This window comes from Scomber japonicus, chromosome 6 (assembly GCF_027409825.1).
Source record: "Scomber japonicus isolate fScoJap1 chromosome 6, fScoJap1.pri, whole genome shotgun sequence".
Lineage (NCBI taxonomy): Eukaryota > Metazoa > Chordata > Actinopteri > Scombriformes > Scombridae > Scomber > Scomber japonicus.
Genome location: NC_070583.1, coordinates 12,084,937 through 12,107,621, shown reverse-complemented (window position 1 = coordinate 12,107,621; position 22,685 = coordinate 12,084,937). Strand labels below are relative to the sequence as shown.

General features: G+C 41.3%; 1 protein-coding gene across 2 annotated transcripts in view; it reads left to right on the top strand.

Annotated features, from left to right (window-relative positions):
* hip1 (huntingtin interacting protein 1) overlaps positions 1 to 22,685 on the top strand; it is a 44,312-nt gene that overhangs the window by 3,153 nt on the left and 18,474 nt on the right. The window contains exons 1-7 of one of the 2 annotated variants that reach the window (XM_053320714.1): positions 4,996 to 5,490; positions 15,578 to 15,641; positions 16,582 to 16,724; positions 16,907 to 16,963; positions 18,479 to 18,559; positions 21,064 to 21,140; positions 21,970 to 22,031. In XM_053320714.1, coding sequence (XP_053176689.1) covers positions 5,473 to 5,490; positions 15,578 to 15,641; positions 16,582 to 16,724; positions 16,907 to 16,963; positions 18,479 to 18,559; positions 21,064 to 21,140; positions 21,970 to 22,031 — 502 coding nt within the window. In that variant the 5' untranslated portion in view covers positions 4,996 to 5,472. Of the gene's footprint in view, positions 1 to 4,995; positions 5,491 to 15,577; positions 15,642 to 16,581; positions 16,725 to 16,906; positions 16,964 to 18,478; positions 18,560 to 21,063; positions 21,141 to 21,969; positions 22,032 to 22,685 lie in introns of those variants that run through there. The other variant, XM_053320713.1, reaches the window with a different exon arrangement.

The following is a 22,685-nucleotide window of genomic DNA, read 5'->3' as shown; positions in this document are numbered from 1 at the left end:
AATACATGAACATCTTCTCGTGCCTCGTCAGTGTGTGCAGCTCTGATTTCATGAGGCTGATAGAGCAGGATATTTGGCTCTGACCGTTTCTTACATATCAGTGCTCTCAATTACCCTGAGCTCACTTAAATGGAGCAAAGAGCTGTGCAGCTGATCATCAAGGCAAATCAGCTCACTTTATTAAAGGAGGGTGAAAATATTCATGCAAGCTGAAACAAGCGAGAGTTTGATTCACTGCTTATTTATCAGTGTCCTGACATGACTAGAGTAGCATGACACATTGAGCCGGATTGTTATTGACTCTAATGCTGCCAGTTTCACCTTTGTACTGCTGTAATGATGTTATTACCTCCTGTTTGGCTTTTCTCTCCGTTGATTTTTGACCAGTGCTGTGGCAGGCGGTGCAGGAATCAATGAATCTGCTGTCGACTTTACGGGGGATCAACAAGAGATAATCTCATCTGATCTGTTGTGCTCTAAAGCTGCCTAAATCTGCAGTGTGGCTGGTTTTCACCTCCTCTATTGAAAAGCAACCGTCTGTTTGTCTTTAGATTTTTAGATTTCCTCAGATCTGAGGAAGTTGCATTCGGTAAAAATGGAATGTTTAAAATGATAAACCTACATTAAAAAGGTTGTTGTTCTGTATTATTCATGTGTTAAAAACTTGAGAAAAGTATGTTAAAGTGGTTGTAAAGCATTTTTCTAGAGATGACAGGCAGCAGTAACAGTTGATCATTCAGTAACCGTCATCCCATTGCATTCAATATTCTGCACTTACATGAATTGACTATACATAGCGAGGTCTCTAGTTTCATGGCTTTAAAGCTTTAGGTGTGTAAGATCCTGAGAACTGCTCGCCTGTCTCTCAGTTGAGTTGGGTAAACAACCAGGGTGTGTTCAAAATCCTCTCTGTGACAGTGTCCACACAGGGTTATAAAAAGAACAGAACAGAACAGGGCAGCCAGATAGCACACAACGCTTGCTTTTAATGACATGTTTAGCCTCATAATAGCAGCTGACTCTTTAATTTAGAGTTTAGAGGGGGGATTTAACCTTTTGGTGTGTTTGTGTCGGGCATTTTTTGGTTGTGTGTTCCTATTGTGCTCCCAATTGCGGTTAGAAAAACCAAGTTTGTACTGAACAACACACTTTTTATAATCTTTGTCTTTAGGCTCCAAAATGTCGGGGATGTCTACTCTTTCCTAGATTGCAAAACAGTCCCAGAGCTGGCAAGGGCCAGAGGAGACTTCTCATTTGAAAGCTGGTGTAGGTAGTAATCTCTGGACCGATATGAACCATAATTAGTGCTTGTGGGAGGCTTCTGGGGCACCAGTTCCTCGTCTGGAACATGCAGCGTGAGCCACTGAGTAACACCACATTGTACATTACATAATTAAGGCCTTAAAATAAGTCTGCCTGCTAGCCGTCTCCTTCCCCTTCACTTCTATGTGCGGAGGTCTCTGCTGTTTGTATGTGAATGCATATATCTGTTTACAGTATGTGTGTGTGCACCAGGATTAGGGTCCACTCTCCAGTGCTGTTTGGTGCCCTGGCAGCTGTGGAATTCAGGGGAGGAGCGGGGCCGTGGCCCCCGGGCACGAGCAGGACTCAGCAGGGTGGACGTAGACAAGCATTTTTTAAATCTCCCTGTCTCTCTGCCTCCCTTTCTCCTCTGTCTTTTGTCTTTCTCTTCACCCTGTTGCCCCCCCCCCTCTTCACCACCCCCTCCGTTGCTCATTGTCTTAAGTCTCCCTTGCCTTCTTTTACATCCTGCAATTCAAAATGCAGGGAAGTTATAGAGGGATATCCACATACGTGCAGTACACACACAGACAAGCATGCATCCATGAAAGAGAGACCATTAAAAGCACTGAGGCAGCAGAAACAGCAGGCGGCAGTTTGTGGCCTCATTGCACCGACTGGCTGTGGAATAATAGAGCTGGACATGAGTGACAGGTCAGTAAGTAGAACACAGTTCAGTGCACCGATGAGTTCCTGGCGGCATTAACAATAGCTTTGATTTACAGATTGTTTTTTGAGTTTTCTTCTGCGTTTGGGCAGCATAGTAAAAAGCGGAAAGGGAGAGAGACAGAGATGAAGTGTTGCTTTTTTGTTTCACATGCAGCTGAGGTCAAAGGTCAGACCAAAACCTACATCATCTGTGTGTTCACATGTGGTATGCAAATTAGCCTGCTTCAATATGAGTGGCCTCATTTGAAATGATCATCCAAATGAAAAAACAAAAAGCACTCTGTGTGGCCCTCTGTACTGACTGAAGCTGCAACATTACATGGACTGCTGTTAATTTATATAATACATCAAAAAGAAAGTGAAAGCTCATTTATGGCCAAATTGCACACAGTGTACAAGTAGAATTTCACCTTTTGTAATAACATAGTCTGATAGATATCTGACTCTAATAATACTCTATAAGCCTACTTTAATGCAGCAGACTAACATCAGTCATAAATGGAACTGCTCTTATAGCGTATACAGATGACAGGCGTGGGAGGTAGGTTTCAGTCTTACTCAACCACTTCCTTTTTGTATAACGCAGTCATTATTTAGCTTTTCCACCTGTGTTGATGAGGAGCCTGATATTAACACCCTGAAACCAAAATATTTAAATGTGAAAAACTCCAAGTAGGGATCATAATTCTTGGAAACAGGCATAGCTATTAAGGTTTATTATACTGTATGTCTCAACATCAGAATCAGTCGTGAGTCAGGGAAAAAGACATCTACGTTGGAGGACTTTAACCCCTGTGTTTAAAGTTCAGTTGTGGCTTCACCACGACACAGTGAAAACAAAGGACTTTAATATGGCTTACCCTCATCAGAGCTGCTTCCGTTTTTCAGTTTATACCTTTCATTTTTTTTTAAATATGACTCGTAATATATCATGTTGCAGCAATTCAGTGTTCCCACAGTTATGAATCAGTCACCTTTTGAAGGGAAAGATATTGGGGAAGAGAGCTATAGTAAATTGCACTGTTGCATAATCTGTATAGAGCATTAAAATGAACAACAGGTGTTTTAATACTTGCTACAACTGAGTTATGACAAGAAGTGTGCTTTAGTCCATAGGTAGTGTCACTTGAGAAAAGGGCTCAGGGGTTTTTGAGAGGCTGAGTGAAACAGCGTGCTGGCAGAGACAGAGTGGGACTGTTGTATGTGAGAAATGCTCTGTGACGCTGCCCTCGGCGAAGGGCCCACGTCGTACCAGGAAGTGAAGAGCCTCTGTGGAAAAGAGCTGGCATTGTCTTGAGACAGACTGTTTATGTTCAGCAGCCTGAAGGTATAATGTGCAGCCCCGATGGTATAATGAGTAGCATATTGATTACTGTCGCCAGCTAGGCCTCAGTGGGTCAGCTGATAGACTGTGATTGTATAAAAATGCCTTTTTAAAACTGTGCCTTGGATTAAAGATGGATTCTGTGAGTGCAGTGTTTATTGTGGGATCAAGAATAGCATCATTATCCTCTAACTCTAATTTACATTATAATTGGAAGATTTAATTTAAACACAAACTCATACAATTCTCAAATGTAAGTGACATATCAGATAGATTCTAACTGATTGGAAATTAGATACATTAGATCTGTAGCTTTGTTTATATAATTGATTACAGATATTTCTCAACACTTTGTTCACAAAACATACAGTGGTCTTTACTCATCTATAGCTAGGAACAACATAATGAATACATATATACTGTACATAGCATATGACTCTGCTAGTCAGCTTTGAGTTCTTACATCTACGTCGTTCTTATAGGTCAAGACCTTCACCTCCATGATTGCCCCCGTCTCAATTTTTAAGTCCCAGTTAAAAACCTTTCTCTTCAATGAACACTTCTCTTCCTCTTCTTCTGCTCAGTCTTGATTGTTTTTATTTATTAAAGGAAGAATTGATTTTATGAATGGTGGATACAAACTTCCCAGCTCCACAGAGAGAACAGTGTCTCCAAGTTGGGCATGTTTAAATAAAAAAAAAAACAATAATCATTCTTTTAATGGGGAAAATAGAACTTCAGTTATAATGGCAAATATACACAGCTGGTCTATTATTTACATTTCACATTGTTTGGTTATATATATTATATAAGTAACGCTAAAATTATGTTTCACAATGTGTTCATAGCTTAAATTACTACTTGCTTAACCTAAGTGACAACCCAAGTGAGTTTGGTTGCCAGTCTCAGAGAAACCAGATGGGGGCATCAGTTACCAAGAGTTGCTCTCATGGTAGAAACTGAGCTTTTTTCCACCTTTAGAAACTGGCCCTTTCAAGGCTGCATGTGTTTTCCAAATCCACAGTTTCACTGCATTCTGTATGAAAACATAAACATGCAGGTATTCACATCTGAAACAGGCTTCAGCTGTGTGCTCAACAAAATGTTCCATCATGATATTTTCTTTGTGGTGTTTAGGGCTGAAAATTACTATTATTTTATTATCAATTCACTGATCAGCTGTTGGATATTCAGTTTACAATCATAGATGACTAAAGAAACCAGAAAATATCCACATTAAGCAATGGTTTTCTTTAAAATTGATTATCTGAATCGTTGCAGCTCTAGTGGTGTTACCTCAGCCATTTGTGGTTTGTGTTCAAGAGTGTGGTTTTGTTGTTTTGTTTGTGGCAGGTTTGGGGGGAGCAGGATGCAGTGGAGGTGGAGGGGTCCCCACACCTTTTTCTTGCAAATGACCCTTTGATCAATCACTCCAGCAGATGTTTCCCTCTGTGCTGCAGGTGAAGTGCAGCTGTCCACTTATGAAATCATATCTGTGCTGCCTCCTATTGAAAGGAGTGGAAATCCAGCTGTTTTTTCATTTCCTTGACCCCCCCCCCCCCCTCTCTCTCTCTCTTTCTACCTCCCTCCCTCCCACCACCACCTCCCCCCCTTCTAAGACCCCCGGCGGTCCCCGGACCCCAGTTTGAGAACCACCGGGGGCTGAGCCATCCCACTCGGCAGCAGGCCCCATACTACTATTGTCTAACAGGAGAGCGGGCTATTTGCAAAATAAAGATAGCTACTGTTAAGCTCGTAGCCGCTATGTGGGCTGACACATGTGCAGGGTGATCTGAAGGGGAAGCAGCGCTGAAATGTGAGGGTGTTACCGGCGGCGCTCCTCCGTGTTTGTGCTCCCGGACAGTTCGGCTTCTCGGCGGTCGGATGCTGGAAGTCCTCGCCGATAAAGGGCGCACGTACTGGGCTCGGAGAGAAAGGAGAAGGGACGCGGAAGGAAGGAACTAGGGAAGGATAGGGGAGCATTTTAATACCAAATCGGGACACATGTTGAGCTAACGCCCCCCCTCCTCCTCCTCCTCCTCCTCCTCTTCTCCTCGCAAATGCATTTGTTGCCTCAATCGCCTTCCCGTTACTAATTACTGCGAGTGAGGAAAAGCTGATCTCCTCTCCGGCTCCGAGGATCCTCACCGCTTTTTTTGGGAGGGGGGGTTACCATCATGGATCCCACTAAAATTGTAAGTGCTGAACAACATTTGTTTTCTTTTTCACTCTCTTAAATCGCCGACAGCAACAGACAGACCGAGGTTTTTTGGAGGTGGGGGTGGTGTCCAAGAAGTCCTGTTCCGCGCACGCGCAATCACGCACGCACGCACACATATGAGGGGCTGTTCGCGCGAATACATGCAAGTTATGTTTCGTGCAAGCAGGGACTTGTTGTTGAATTGGGGAAAAGGAGGTTGTACGTCAACAATGAGATTCTCCGGGGAGTGCTAAACCCCAAATTTAGTGGATTTGTTCCAAAAATAGATGAAAAGATGGCACATCTCAAATGTCCATGTCAAGGAGGACAAATTACTAACATTTCACTTGTTTATTCGGCTCACATCACTTGTTGTCTGTAGATATTGCAGCTCAGTGTGGCTGTGGGAAGTTTTTGTTGTGAAGAAGAAGGGCATGAAGGTCTTAGCAGCAACATTTATTCCAGTGGTTTGCAAACTGGGGCACAGGGTCCTTGAAATGGGTCCCAGCTACATGGAAGTCCACTGTAATCAAGTGGAAATCATTAGAATGAGACATGCAGTGTTATTTTTGCCTCATCATGCATTGTTATGATTGCCTCATCTTCACTTACTGTGTAGACAGGATGCTAAAATCAACCGAAGGGCAACCAAAACCACTGAGAACAGATCATTATTATTAAGCTTTTGCAGCTATAACTGGGTCTATATTGAGGTCGGAGACATGGAAATGTAGATGTGTGGTTCAGCTTCTCTTCTCTGTCTACAGCTGGAGGTGGTAGGTGAAAGTTCAGCAAAAGACAGCTAAAATGTGACATGAATGTCAATTAGAGATTGTATGTTGCAGACAAACTCAAAGGCAGATCAGATAGGCTATTGTGCCTTCATTGTATGACACAAATTCATCACGGGTGAATAAAAAGTCCAATGAGGTGGTCGATTGTCTTTATCACAGCTAGATTAAAACAATATTTAACAGTGTGAACTTGAGTACATATTTGCAAGCTAAACAGACTTTCGCACAGACTATCTTGTGCACATTTGTCTTGGCTTTGGCTTGGAAGTGCTGTGAATGATGCGATAGAGACTTAACAGGCAGACAAAGTGTCCAGAGTGTACTGGAGCAGGTGCATATGAGCCAAAGCAACAAGACCGGCCTTTCACTGCCAACATGGATTGGATGGGTGTACTTTTATCCCTTGTATAGGTGTGGGGGAGGGTGGGTGGGTGATTAAAGCACACCCAGAGCACTCATTCCAGACTCTGAGCAGTTTCTATGGAGGAGATACTGTGAGGAACAATGAAAAAAAAGGTGCACTATAATAGTAAAAGAGGCATTGGATGCAGGAAGTCTCCTTTGATAACTCAAACAGGAAAATGGCTCTGATCACTGAAACAAATCTCAGCTGCCTACATGAAGTCAGTGGGGGCATGCAGTGCAGACACGGTGTAGGAGTAGTGATGGAAATTCTCCACCGGTGGATCTCCATTAAGTCGAGCTGCAGAGTTTTTTCGGAAAACCTCTTTATGTTATCAGGAAACTGCTCTGTGTTTTGAGTCTAGCAGAACTCCTCAAGGCTGTTCTCACACACTGGTATGAAAACAAAGTCCAGTGAGATGAAAGACTCTTAGCAACAGTATATTCCCATAATGCATGTAAGTTAGTGATGCACAGTAGAGCCTAATGGATTTAAGAAGCTGATTGTGTAAAAGGTTTACAGAGATGGCTTTTTTTCTCTACAGATATCAAACATACAATAATCTTCAGTGTGGCTGTTAGATTGATGCTGATACTAATACTTCTATCAGCAGACTCTATCTAGACTTGTTTATACTGCACCTGGGAGACTTTATATACAGGCAGATGTTCACAAAAGTTAGTCCAGAGTCCAAGCATCAAGAATCTTTCGACCTCAATGACTTCAACTCACATGTAAAACATACAACATTCATTTCAGACATCCTGTTCTTGCATTTTTGGTGGCATTTTTCCTTTTATTTAATAGTTAGCGGTGGAGGCAGACAGGAAATGTGGAGAAGACATGCAACAGAGATCCCAATGCAAAATAATACTGGATACCTTGTAACTACATTATATGCATAACTATCTACATCACAGGGACCTCCTTGCATTTTCTATGCTAATACTGGAGCTCACATTATTGTGGAATTATTTTAAAAAAGTGGGAAAATGTTCTTTTGTAGAAGTTAAGTCAGAGTGAAATATGAACTTTATTCATTAAATATTGGCTTGTAAGAAGTATATAAACAGAAATACATACTGATTCATTACTTAGCAGATCAGTTCAATATCAGGCATTCTTTCAATATCGTGGACTTCCTGTGTTATTGTTTAGAAATGGCACATGTATAGAGTAATGAATATTTCATCTCTCAATATCAGGTCTGTATTTCCCTCCAGGAAGGTTTCTAAGAAGACACGTGCACATCAAAAGATCTCTTCAGCAAATCTAACAAATTGAGCTGGCAGTTGCCTTACAAACACACTGTTTACTTCAGGTGTTTTACAGTTGTGTGAGGATTTAATTGGTGTTAGATAACCACACAACCCACCATTGAGTCCTCATGAAAACCCACACACACACGTAGCCTCTGTGATGTTCACACATGTTCAGTGTTGATCAATGAGCAAGTGGGCTGATGAGCCTTGAGGAGCTGCACAGATGTTCCTTTTTATAATGTGTCCTTGTGACATCACCGGTCCTGCAAGAGGTAGAGCTTTAGAGCTGACCTTTCTTCACACAAGGCTGCAGAGAAGTGTCTTATTAGGAGAAGCTCTTACATCTACCATGTGGGTGTAGGCTTGAGAGTTTAATTATGCTGGATCCCAACCTTTGGCACGTGTGTGTGTGTTTGTCTTTAACAAGCTGCTGTCCTCCACCTCTGCCCTCAGGAACAGGAGCCTGGTGCTCTGAGGTCACAGACTCTAATTATCCTGAAGCTCTGTTTTCATGCTTTTTAATAGGCTCTTTGGAGACGATGTCATCCCATTGGGCTTATCTGCATCATCAAATGCCCTGATATCAACGGGATAGATGATGCACAGCTCTCTCTGCAGATGCCGCTCAGTACTTCTCACTGTGTTGGTAATGGTACAGACTGTTTTGGTTGCGTTCAAGTAAGGCCTCTGTGAGTTTGTGATTTTTCCTTCTCACAGCTGCGTCTTTCACTCTGTTTTGGTCAGACACACGGGGGAAAAAATAGCTGCTCTAAAAAAGACCATCTTTTCCACTACCTTCCCTCTCCTCCTCAGTGCCAGCCAGGCTGCTTTCAAGAGGTGTGGAGTGACTGTTCTGTGAGAGCGGATGTTCATGTCAGATGCAACACGTAAAATGGTCCTTAAACAAGCAACACAGAGGGCTCTGTTCAGCACGGTGACCTTTTGAATTGAGCAGAGTTGGATTTGGAAAAATGTTTGGGCTCCAAATGCTTTTCCACTTATTATCTGATTTTTGAATGCCTTTCGTAAATGTGCCGTTTCATGCTGTTGTAGCCTGTGGTGAGGGGTGTGTGTGTGTGTCTGTGTGTAATGCACCGTGCTAAGGCTAGCTTTCGGTTTCAAATATTTATTTTGGTCGTACCAAGAGGGGAGCTGTATGATCTTTGAGGAAATAGACATGTATTTTAGTAGTTAAACTTTCCTCTAGTTTAATATCATCAATTTTACAAACAATACTGATGTAAACTAGTTTAAACAAACCTTGAACATAATCAGTAAATGTTAAAACTGCTATAATCTATATGTTATTCTTGCAGTGGGTTCAATTACTATGTCTATGTGTAAGAATTTCTCATACTGATGAATTCAGATAATTAATACCCAAATTTGGGTTGACTGAGCAAGGTTTTTAGCTGAAGAGGGAGGGGGGAGCTGGGCATTTTTCAGCAGGCAGTCAGGAAATGGGCAGTGCACGGTGTGCCAAGACAGGAAGCCTGACTGAGTGCATGTAACCCCCTCCCCACCACAACTCCTACCACCACCCTGTGTGCGTCAGCCACAGAGACCATGCCTCCTCCGCTGCACCTCAGCATTCACAGGCAGCTGTGTATGTTTCCTGTTTTCATCCCTTCCTCCATCCCTTTCTCTATTCACCCATCCTCCTGCACAGTAGCTGGACAAGCAGCAGCGGTGGCGTTGTGCATGATGCATGATGTTATGTCTGAACCACCATTCAGTTATACTGAAATCTCAACAAGGGAAAAGTGTAATTGGAATTATTTACTACCAAGTTGTGAAGTACACTTAAGAGAAAGTGCAAGTCCTTGTCCTTAGTTAGGTTTGGTGACTTCTCAGAGATAGTAGGCGGTTTTGATTGGAGAAGATAAGATGCTTACTGAGGTGCAAGCAGGCCTAAAACATCAAATATTGATAGAGGAAGGCTCTGCACACTTATCCAATGCAAGTATTTAATAATAAAGTCAAGCTTTTGGTCTCACGTTCATTGGGGCAAATGTTTGACACAAGAGAATCACAGTGCTTCTAATATCAAAGTCAGTGGAGTTCAAGACCGATGCCAAGGTCGAAATACATGAGAAGCTCCCCATACAGTATACGACATGTCACAAAAACAGAAGAAAAATCACTGCAGAAAGCAGTCGATACATCTAAGTAATGAAAACGCATGTCTATGAATAACAGGGAAGGAAACATGCACCAATTACAGTACCTAACGTTCTCAAACACATCATGTCACTCAGTCTTTAGCAAAATGCTCAAATCAGAGTCCACATTTAGACCCCCAGGGTGTACATCTAGTGCTCTATTTGTCAAGCATATGCCCTGATGAAGATCATGGCTTTATGATTAAACATTTCTCAATACTGGGAATGCTACAACAGCCAGTCAGAATTCATAATGTGACAAATGTGCTGCGTTGTACATCCTGTAAAGTTTATCATGGGTGCTCCCAGCTCTGTGTTTTCCTCCTTCTAGACCTTAATGACTGGGGTTAGTTAATCATAGTACTGTAACTTAGATTAATTGCTCCACTCCCATACTAAATCATCAGGGTCACACAAGGATACCTCCCCCGCCTCTTCAACCATGAGAATCTAAATCCAGTGAGAACAAGTGTTTCCGAATTTACTCTGCCCCTCTTTCATTTGGCCCTGGTGAGTTTCCTCCACAGTCATTTTCTCATGATTGAACACTACATGGCTGCGGGTTTGTCTCATTATTAACGTTAAATGTGCCACAACAGAGACAAACATATCCTAAGAGCTCTGCTGACTTTTTTCTCTGCTGTCATCATGATTGGGATGACATATCTCCAGGACTAACATGGAAATCCAATTGCTGAGGTATGCATTAGTCACATGCTTGTGCAACTTTGTCAGAGGAGTCAGAGGATAGTGAAGTTGAGTCAATGACTGACGGATGTTTCATTTAGGACGAAGAAGATGCTCCCCCCCCCCCCCCCCTCTCTCTCTCTCTCTCTCTCTGTCTCTCTCTCTCTCTCTCTCTCTCCGTCTCTCTCTCCTCTTTCTCCATCTCTCCATCTGTCTGTCTCTCTGCGCTGGCCCTTCAGTGGACACAGCCAGGCTACGATCAGCATATCAATGCCTTGCTTTCTACAGAAAGGCTGATTGGTGCTTGCCAGCGCTAACTTAACATGCTTTCAACACTGTATCAATAACACTTTGTTCAAAACTAAAGCCGTGGAAAAAAAAGATGGTTCTGTAGACACCAGGATGCAAAAAGATGTTTTGTGTTCAGTTGGGGAATCGTCGATTTGAATCCTTATGAAAATTGTGTTTTTAAAATGAGGGATGAATGAAAAGAAGGCATGAGGGAGGATGTGCAGAGGGAGGGAGTGTGGATGGGATCTCAGTCCAGCTAAACCAATGAGGGACCCCTCCTCCCTCCCGGTAGTGATCTTTGCACTTTGTCCTCATATACGCTTGCTTCTCACCTCTGATTTTTGAATTTCTCATGGCTTCTCCTCGTCAGCTGCCCTGCGTGGCCACACTGCGAGGAGCTAATAGGCCATTGATGCATCTATGCCAGCAAGCCACCTCAGCCAATGCCAGCAGTCCTAGGCAGCTGGCACTTTCATTCAACCCAAACACAAAGTACAAAGTCTCACTGTGGGCTAATTGGGTCATCCTCATGTGGGAACCAGTTGCGCTGGGAGTTTCTCAATCAACCCTTGATTTTTGTATGTATGTGTGTGAGTGAGTGACGGATAGAAAAGGGGAAGCAAAACAACTTGAATTAACACACCCATGGGGGGAAAAAAATCTAAAATGTTATTGTGATCAAAATGTGATATTAATATCCAACAGCATCTGATATCGAAACTATCTCAGTTTAGTATCATCTTCACTGCAGTGACCCTGTTTGAGATAATGTCTTCGTTGTTATTTTAATATATAAACAACCAGCAAAGTCACAGGAAATGACACAAGTCACAGGAAATGACACAAGTCACTTCCCTCTTTGCTAATGCACGGTAGACTGTCAACAAAATGCTAAGGCTAAGCTATGCACTGAAGTAGTTTTTGTGAATATCCTCCACTAGTATGTGTTAAAGGTCACATTCACACACAGTCATACTGTTTACTTAAAAGCTGGAAGGGTAACTTGGGTAGTTTGGTTCATTTAAAGATGTCAACGATGCCAATTAAATGTACATAGCTGCACAATGTGTCCATGTTTATCTTGGCCCTCTAACAATGAACTAGTAGTGTTATATATCAACATCTGTAGCCTATTGTTGTGGTTATATGGAGACAGATGACAAAAGTAGCATCAGTCAACAGCCAAATGCTGGTAAAATATGAATGAGGCTGAGTAGATGGTTTTTGGCTGATGGACAACAAAAGTAGATTTTGCATCCTGTATGGAGATGTATGTTCACCTAAAGAAAAAAAAGGAAAATATAAAGCAATCTATCATGTTTGTAAAACCTTGCGTAACCAAATGAACCAAGGGCCAAACACAGCTGCAAATGTTGAGTAAAATAAGAAGTCAGACAAAATCATCTTCAAGGGCCACCTACACTTTTAGCCTTTCCAGGAGCTTTCCTCGTGATCTCTCTGTCTACATCATATTCCATACTTAGATTACATGATGAAAAGATTGTGAAAAGTGGTTGAAAGCTTTAGAAAAAGGTATAGTTAGTGGTACTTGAGTTACTTGAGTTATTTAGTACATAGCAATTATGAGCCAGTCAGGTTTGGAAACACACAAGAGGTCCATTCACACATGTAAGAACATAGCAACATATGTTAATGAAAGAAACTGAAAGACACAACGGTTAATGGTGGTGGCCAATCTGTAGATGTGACACTGAAAGACAGAGTTCAGTGGCCATCTCTTAAAATCTCAAGTCTTCAAGTTTTCCTCCTGTTTGTTTCATATACAGGTAACCTGCGACACATTTCTGATTCTATTAGTTTAAAGTAATCATTGTGTCATTTATTATTTTACATGCCTTTTAAAAAACAACTAACTGTGTCCAGTAATTGATCTACTAATGAGTCTGTGGGCAGGGGCTTTCATAGAGATAAGAGATGATAATGAATTCAAACCACATGCTGAAATTCAACTTTTCTTTCATGGTTTGGAGCAGAGGAAGCAGATTGTAGTTTCGGCACAGCGTGGACATTACGGTGACCTTTTACAGTACTGACACACACACACCCAGAGTCCTGGCAAATGCTGATACAACAAGACAGGTGTTGTACATATTTAATAAACATCATGCATGTTTAATGACAGGTCATGAAAGCATGGTCAGTTATCTGTAAAACACGCTGCGGTGACATCTCGTCGTTGGCAGGATTACCAACCCAACACAGACAGTGAGGAATTTTTAAAGTCAGATATGTTGAAGCAGCAGCCAGCTCTGCATTGCACCGGCTCGAGCCTGTCTTCACTCTCTCTTTTGCTTCAGTGACTCCAGCAGACTCGTAAATTAGATTTTTTTGCAAACACAGAGCTTGTGTTTGCCAGGTCGCACGGCCTGGTGATGATATGTCATACAGATGACACCGTACTTGTGTGTGAGGGGATATCTAAAGTGTCGTTGTTTAGACGAGGCAGGAACTGCATTTTAAACCTGATTCTTTGCTGTTTTTTTTCATGATCCAAGATTCAAGGGATTCATTTTATTAGCAAAATATTCTCTGTACTGAGATTTGAAACACCTGGTAGCTTGTTTGTGTCTTTGCTTTTAGGACATGTTGTGTCAGAGGGCTATAGATGTAGTCATTCAGGAATTTTTTTAATCATTTTCACAGACTGATCAGAGTGACAGTGCTCCCAAGTTGTCCCTTCTCTCCTTCCCTTCATTCCTGACTTCCTTCCCTTCCCTCCCCTCCCCTCCTTCTGGCTCGCTCCTCCTCCTCCTCCAGTGATTCCTCACGGTGAACTTCCAGTCCTGACAGCTCACATACTGGAAGAGGAGGAGCAGACTCAGGACATCTGTGGGAAGTGAGATTATGAAACAGGCCTCCTGTCCTCTCTTGACCTCAGCCGCCACGCTCGCAGTTCATGATACCCTATCCACTAAATGCACATTTGGCTTTATTGTCTCCATATCAGCATTTCAGGCACAGTTTTTCTAACCTAGTTTTGAGTTGAAAGGGATGTATATTTATTTTTTCCTTTCATGTGCAATGTGATATTCCAGCCAGATGCTGCACCTTGCTTCAAGAGCCATCTGAAATGGTTTAAGCTCTCAAACAATGCAGAGCTGGAACATATTGAGGGAACAATATGTACGTTCTTTTTGAAACGTATTTCACCACTCGACTTTGCTTTTTTAACGCCTAACACATAAAACCTATTGACATGATTTTCAGCCCCACTTGTGGTGAGCTGTATGAATGGCTTGTTGAGTCTGCCACTTTGATCCAGACTGAAATATCTCCACAACCTCTGGATGGATTGCTATGAAATGTTGTGCAAATATTCATGGTCCCTAGAGGATACATCTAATGTGTTTTAGATTCTTCTAGCACCACCTTGAGTTTCACATTTGTGTGTCTGAACAACTATTGAATGGATTATGACTTTTGGTACACACATTCATTACAACTTTATGAGTTGGTAATAACTTTGGTAATGTAGCGCTATCATGATGTAAAAATCTAATTTGTGATGAAATATCTGCAAAACTGACATTCACATCAGATCCAATAGCATGGATGTAAACTCGTAGTCTGTTTATACCACACTGTTGTCTTTAAGATCGTTTACATTCTATAAAATAAATAAACCAAAACCAAACTTTACCAAAACATGAAAAAGGACTGTTTGGTTTTAAGCAGCAGCTGTGTCCATTTCTCACTGAGGGGAATTATTGTCAAACACCACTGCCGCAACAACTCTGTGTCTCTATGATATGGGTTAAATGATACTTTAATTAGAGTGATTCAGTTTTAGCTTGTCCTAACTGTAGCAGCACAGACAGATTGCGCTCATCCCCAAGCCAGTGATTGTTGGTGCAGCCTCATTTGTCTGCTTCCAGTCGTCATGTTAACATGTTTACCAAAGATCGCTTCCTCAGAAATACGAATGAAGACTTCTGGTTGTCTCAGTGTTGTCTTCCTGTCCTCATTCTGGAAAGAAGCACTATTTATTATTCTAAGATTTAGCCAGGAGGAGGATGTTTTCTTGATGGGTGCATTAGAAGCTAAATCACACACTATATTGACATCTCTTTCCCTCTTACACGGTCTGCTGCTTGTCCGTAATTTCAGATGGCCAACTATATTCTGCAGGTAAAAGGGAGATGTGATGGTATATGTGACTGAGGCGGTAGAGCTCATCAAAAGCATTGAGGAGCTCAGGCCTCTGAGCTGCTGCCTTGAATACCAACTCTGCAGAAAATGGGTCAATCACCTTTTACCCAAACTTTGCCGCTTCCTGTTCCCCAGGTGGTTAGAGAAGGAAAAGCAGCTCTCTGAAAGGTGGAAGGGTATCAAGTTTTTGAAATGAAACACTTGACACTAAAGGTTTTCCTGTAAGCATTGTTTTAAAAAAACTGTGGGCTGATTTGTGTTCTCCATCTCTCTCCTCTGTTCTCCTTTGCCCTTCCTTTCCTCCTCTCTACAGGCTGTCAGCATCAATAAGGCCATCAACACACAGGAGGTCGCTGTCAAAGAGAAGCATGCCAGGAATATCCTTATATTGTCTGTGTGTGTGTGTGTGTGTGTGTGTGAGTATGTGAGGAGAAGAAATATGTCCTGATTCCTGTGTGTGTGTGTGTGTGTGTGTGTGTGTGTGTGTGTGTGTGTGTGTGTGTGTGTGTGTGTGTGCCTGTGTGTGTGGAGAGACTGAAGTGTTTCTTTGTAACTGGAGGGTTACGTTAGTGCAAGATCAAAACAACAAACTTAGTGTAACCCCAGCATCTACATGTGGCTCTGCTGCAGAGCTACTTCAGTCATGTTTGACACAAAACACAAAGTAGACAGAGAGGAGTGCTGCTTGGAGCTTTCTTCTATTTCTGGTTCATCAAACACACTAAAAAGCCCAGGTCTGTTATTTAAAAATCCTAAGGAGAGAGGATGCTAAACAGAATGTATATATGAGCCTCATTAGTATGATTTTTTAAAAATGTATGCTCTGACTAGATCTGTGGAGTTATTGGTATTGATGTTGTAAATTAAAAAGCATGTCATTTGGGATTTAAAAATAGTTTAACCATATTTCATAGACAAACTCTGGCACATAATCGCCAGCTCATTTTGGCTTTTCAAACCTGGCAACATACAGCATATCGTATGTTTCCAACTACTGCAGTTTAAAGTAATAACTGTTTTATTGCAGCGGTAACTGTTCGTCATCTGATGATATGAAACTGGGGGAAATTAGGGAGGGGGGGGGGTGATGATTGGTTTAAAAAGAAGTGATTCTTAAGTTTATCAGGTCTCTGTTAAGACTGGAGAGTGACATAAAAATAGATGTCCAGACTAAGTAATAGGGAGAAACATAAATTGGGAGAAGGAAATGGCAGAGGAAAAGAGATGATGATGTAATACTGGGCAGGAGTCATATTAAAGCCACAGAGGAAAAATGTCCTGCCATATGAGCCAGTGATCCTTGACTGTCCCTGTCACCCTGCATCTTGGGCACCCATCATGAGAAAGGCGCCCATACTTTCTGGGCGGCGGTCAACCGGCTTCCTCTCTCCAGCAACGCAGTGCTCTGCTGGAAGTTCTGCCACGTCTTCCACAAGCTACTGCGAGACGGACATCCAAACGTACGTAAAGACCACATAACACCATTTCCACTCACATATGAAAAAACAGACATCTTGAAAACTGTCTAAAACTCCATCCACTCAATACTCATACTAATGATTAATTTCAAGTTTATGTCAAACTTCATCTACATTCGGTTAATTAAACCTGCTCCTTTCCTCTCCTGCTGCCATCTTTTCAGGTGATAAAGGACTCCATGAGGAACAAGGCTGATTTAACGGATATGAGCAGGATGTGGGTAAGGAAGAAAAGATAGTTTCATTATGCGGTCACAGCATGCAGTCGTGAGTGTGAGGATGACTTTGCATCTTGAATAATAATAGATGAAACATGGTTGAATAACAGGCGGAGTTGTCAATGTAAAACCTTTATTCTCACCTTTAAAAGAAAAATCAATAGTAAATCAACCTCCATTGTGATGTTACAGCAGGTTTTTGCAACAAGCTGACGTGCCGCTTGATACACAGTAGAAATACTGTGAAAACCGTCTTACACTGAGAACAGGCAGCGGCAGGTATTATGCTGATTCTCTATCAGCTCATGATTGAAGAGCAGCTGGTGGTGGACATGCTGTGGTAATCTTTAATTTCAGCTTTTCACAGGTTTTAATATTTGCAGAGACTTCACAGCAACATTTCCATTCAAATTCAGATACGACAAGAACATTTTTATTAGCTTATTGTTTAGTGCTCAGCATAAGTGGCATGTGCCATTTCGTATGCTGAATTGAAATTTAAAGGAAATCATGGCCAACCTGGTTTTGGAGAGCCCCTTTGACATCAAACACCTGCACTGACGTCATGTATTGGAGTGCAACAGCAGGTTTCTGCTGTGTGATTTGCCCTTTAAAATGAAATATAATTAAAAGGGAGCTTGTGGTTTGATAAAGCATCAGAGTAGAGCCACCAGCTGTCCTCATTGTTGTGGTCATCACATTACAGTACAAGATTTTGTCTAGTCAGCTTACTGCTGTTGGAGTGGAGTGACAGACTATTTGTTTATTATATAAACTAGTTTTTTTTGTGTGTAATTCCTGCTCTCACCTGTTTAGGTTTTTTCAATAATGGGACATTATTTGGTGCCATGCTTGCTGCATACTATATAACAGGAGACAGTCACAGGGTTTGTTGTGTAAGCCTGCATAAACTCCTTTAGGCCACCAAATTTCAACAGCCACTCTTCAGTTATGTGTTAAGCAACACTGTTGGGTGGAGATGCTGTAATCCAACATTCTACTTTACTCCACCTAAATTGTTTTTGTCAGTTTTTGCTGATGTCACTAAGCAGGAGGATACAGGAAGTTTGGTCCCTGTGACCGGGGCTGTGGCCTCTCCTTCCTGTTGTGTCATCGCCACCCGCTCTCCCAGGCTCAAAGGGAGAGGAAGTGAGAAGTGATTGGACACATAGTAAAATGGCTATTCAACTTTGTCCCCCACTCTCAGATCAGAGGCATTTTCACACAGACTAAAGTGAGCTGTACCTGCTCCAAACTCTGATGTGCTTTTCAGTGCGGTAGGAGCTCATCTGCAGTATGTAAATAGCTCTGCATGTTTATTGAATGCTGCCTTCAGCCAGAGTGCCACACTGAATTTATTCAAAATATCAAAAGATTTGCTTCCTCAGTAATAAGCGAACCTGCAAGTCTTCTAAGAGAAGGAGAGGTTGTTTCCTACCTTTGATCAAATCCTTTTTTTCCCTCTTTATGTCTCTGTCTCACTCTCTCTGTCCTGTCTCCCCCCTCTCTCTCCCCCAGGGTCACCTGAGTGAAGGCTATGGGAAGCTGTGCAGCATCTACCTCAAACTGCTCATCACCAAAATGGAGTTTCACATCAAAGTGAGTTGGCCTGGCCTATAAAACCAAGCACCAGTCTCCCTCGTCACTCATTATCTTTGTCTTAGACTCTCTTTTTAGTGCCTAGTGTCTCTGCGGGGGGTCTGGCTTCATAGACAATTCTGGCTTTTACAGTAATGGCCTCTCAAGAATCTGTAATGTAGCCTTTTTATGAGACAGCTGAGCAGGAGGTGAGGTGGAGATGCTGTGTTGATGCAATCACAGGAAGAGGTGGTTAGTTTCTGCTCTGCTGAAGGCTAAATCAATGTTACCCTGGGATGAGGGTTGTGTTCACCAAGACGCCACTGGAGAATCAAAGGAATAATGTGACTAATCAACTATTATTTCAACCCTCCGTGCCCAGGATTTGCTAAATCATGTCTTTATATGCACGCACACGTCAACACACAGGTTAATCTGTAAACTGATCTTAAAAATAACTGTTCAGCTCACAGAGGTGGAAGTAGTGCACACACACGTCTCCTCACACTCTATAAAGGTCAATTAATCAACAATCAGCTCCTGTAAACACAGTCTCATATTAACTTTAAAGCTGCTGAGAGCTGGCGAGCTGAGGAGAATATATCTGCCTGCATCATCTTTACTTGCAAAATAATCCCTATATAATGTTTACATGTACATATATTACATAAAAATATGGTGCCTTACATCATAATACCTTATGAGAGCAGTGAGCAAGTGTTTACAAGAGTTTTCATTGGAAGCCATAAAGCAGTGCAGTGGAAATGCAGGCCTATATGTTTAGTTTAATTCTTTAAATTAATTGGAGGGTAAAATAGATTAATTACCCTTTTTATGATTGTAAGTGAGGACTAAAAGAGTTAGAGCTTATTTCAACACTAATTTGGCTTGAAATGGCTCATATGTGAATATACATTCTGTGTTACAATTAGATTAGAGATGTACTTTATGAGTTAATCCATTTAAGATAAACAGCAACTTGCTTCATTTAGGGATGATTGAAAGTCTGTTGTTGTTGCCTTAGATTTTCTCTTAGACTGCCACCTACTTGTGCTTGTGAAGAACAGCTATTGTGCTTAAAACAGCATTACAATCCACAAATTAAAATTTGATATCTGGTGGTCTTATGAGATTTCATTTTAGCACCATACACTGTTCAGATAACACAGTGCAACATGGTTGTAATTCTCTCCTCATGTGGGGGCAGTATCAGATGTAACAAGGTTATATTTGCAGGGATTTCCACAAGCATTGTAATGAGGTAAAACTCTTAATGTAATTATGGAAGTCAAAACTTGAGTGTTCATCAGGGGCCAAACACGTTGGCTAGAGGGCTGGGTTTGGCTCAGGCCACTATTTGCCCACCACTGTGTAAAATATTCAGTACAGACAAAGTTACATCTGTCACCTGACCACAGGGGATCTTTTTTGTCTTTTTAGTATCCTTGCACCTGCTCACTACAAAGAAATAGCATTAAACTTTAAATAGTATTCAGCCACAAAACCATTTAGGCAGAGAGAAACGAGTGTAGTTTGCAAGTTTTTGTGCTTCCACTTAAATCCATTGTGACAAGCATCCAGTCAACAGCATGTTTCATACATAACCAGGGTTTAGTTTTGATGAACAAACACAGGACATTTACTGTACATGGAGATACATTTAGAGGTTTAAAAAAACACCAGTCAGCAGAGGTAGAGGAAATATACAGATCATTTAGCAGTACTGTAATGTAAAATCACCATTGATAGGTGTGCATTGAAAATATCACTAAATTAAGTCACTTAAAAAACACAGAAAAAGTTACTTTCCCTTCTACCTCATTGAAAAATCAAGAATCAATGAATAGTTCTTAGTGTATGAGGACAAGAGGGTCCAAGTGTCAACATCATATTTATGTAAGTTGCACCATATTGGCCTCAAAAAACAAGTTGTGATGTCACAAATCATGCTTGTAGGTACACACTTTAGACTCTGATCTCTGTTTTAAGATGAAGAAACTTTCCACCTTCAGCAGATGAATATGAAAACAAACTCATAAATTACTCTGCACAGTAAAGCTCAAACATCCAACTGAAGGACCAAGAAGCAACATTTCTTTTCAGTATAAATAAATACTATTGGCCCCTGTTGCTGTACTGTTAGATTATTGGATTAAGATTACGGATGTACTGAGATGGAAGTACAGTTTAACTGTTATAAGTTGAACTTGTACACTGTATACTGTTGGATAGTTTAATCTATAACAGTATATCATCATCATGTGTTTTACATGTAATATCTGTAAAGCAGCTAGTTGTTAAAGTTACAAATAGATGTAGTGAAAAGAGGACAATATTTCCCTCTGAACTGTATTGTAGTATAAGTATTAAATAGTACAGTAATTACATAAGGACTGTACTTGATTAAATGTATGTACTTATATTCCATCACTTCTTGTTCACCTGGCCAATAAATAAGATGGACAGCAGAGTCATTGAACTTGTTATTTGAGCTTAAAGCTTCCTCATGTGGTCTTCTCTTTCAGAACCCTCGTTTCCCCGGCAACCTGCAGATGTCAAACAGACAGCTTGACGAGGCGGGAGAGAATGACGTTAACAACTTGTGAGTGTGGTGTGTCGTTGCTTCAGATGTTGTTGTTGTTGTTATTGTGGTTATGAATGAATCTCTCAACTGTTTGGACACAATTGTGAAATAAAATGAACCTGGATGCATATTTTGATCATGACGTTCATGTATGAATAAGCCACATCAGGAACATATTACATCAGACAAGAGTTGTTTTTTACACAAGCTGGTGGAAAAAACTGTTTTGACAAATTCAAATGATGAGCATATTTTTGTGTTTCATCATAGATCATAGTCACGTTTAAATGTTATGATCTCAGCCAAGCTTACTCTTTACACTGTTGTAAAACCACAAAGCTGAGATAAAAAGTTCAAAATAATCTTATCTAGAGCAAACATAAACTTAATGGTGCGAGTAAAAAGAGAACATCCTTCAAGCTGTTTAGTTATTGGACAGTTGCAAAACAAAACAGATTTTCATAGACCTGAAGAGGAGAAAGTATGTTGTATTTTATAAAGGAAGAAAAAAAATGTGAAGAATGTCAGAAGAAGAATTCCTTTTTTATCGCTTTAATCTTTTTGTGACCCGTTGGATTTATTCCAAGTTCTGTAACAGCTGCATTAAGCAGTTACAGGTGTTTGTTATTTGAGATCCAGCTGTGCGCATGAGTCAGCAAATCAGAGCACAGGAAGGCATTTATCCAGTGTTTTGTGAGTGTCAGGAACAGGAAACAGAAACAACAGTCATGTGCGAGTGGAAAATCATAAACAGAGGCCAGAATATGTGTATAAACTTGAAATCACTTTCTCGAAAATAGACGTGTGAAAGACTTTGATTAATTATTTCTGTATCTTTTCTCTCCAGCTTCCAGTTGACAGTAGAGATGTTTGACTACCTGGAGTGTGAACTCAACCTCTTCTTAGGTGGTAAGTTATTCTGGTCCATCTGACTGTTTTGCTCCATGCTACCAGCTGTGCTTATCTGATAGCAAGCATGACGTTGCACATGGGCACAAATATGCAGATTGATGCACATGAGTTCACACTTTGACAGACAGGAAGAACACAGTCTGACTAAAAGGTCTCCATCTGTAACGGAGCACAGAAATAGACACAGACCGTCCACAGACAGATGTTGACAGATGATATCAGCAGTAACGTCAGAGCTCCACCTCATCTGACTCAGTCTGCTACAAGGCTATTAGCAGTTTATGCACTGTAGCCCTGTTGTTGTCTGGGTGAGTCATCCCAGGTCTCTTAAAGTATGGACAGCACTAAAAATAGACGGCCAGTATGTGACCAGGAGCTCAGAAGAAATGCTGGAAAAACTACACTCGCCTCCACATAAATGAGCAAGAGGAAATTACAGTCTGGTTTCTATTTATCTTACTTTTCATTCTGGAATCTGATGATGGCATTATCTCTCTCTCCTCCTCCTGTTTCCAGACAAATGAAGACATCCAGGAGGATTTATTACGAGCATTACAGTCATCTGCGTAAACCATATTACCATTAGTGTTCATGCCAAAATGGGCAACTTTTCTTCTTGTAACATGGTATTTTGAGCGAGTAGGACGCTGG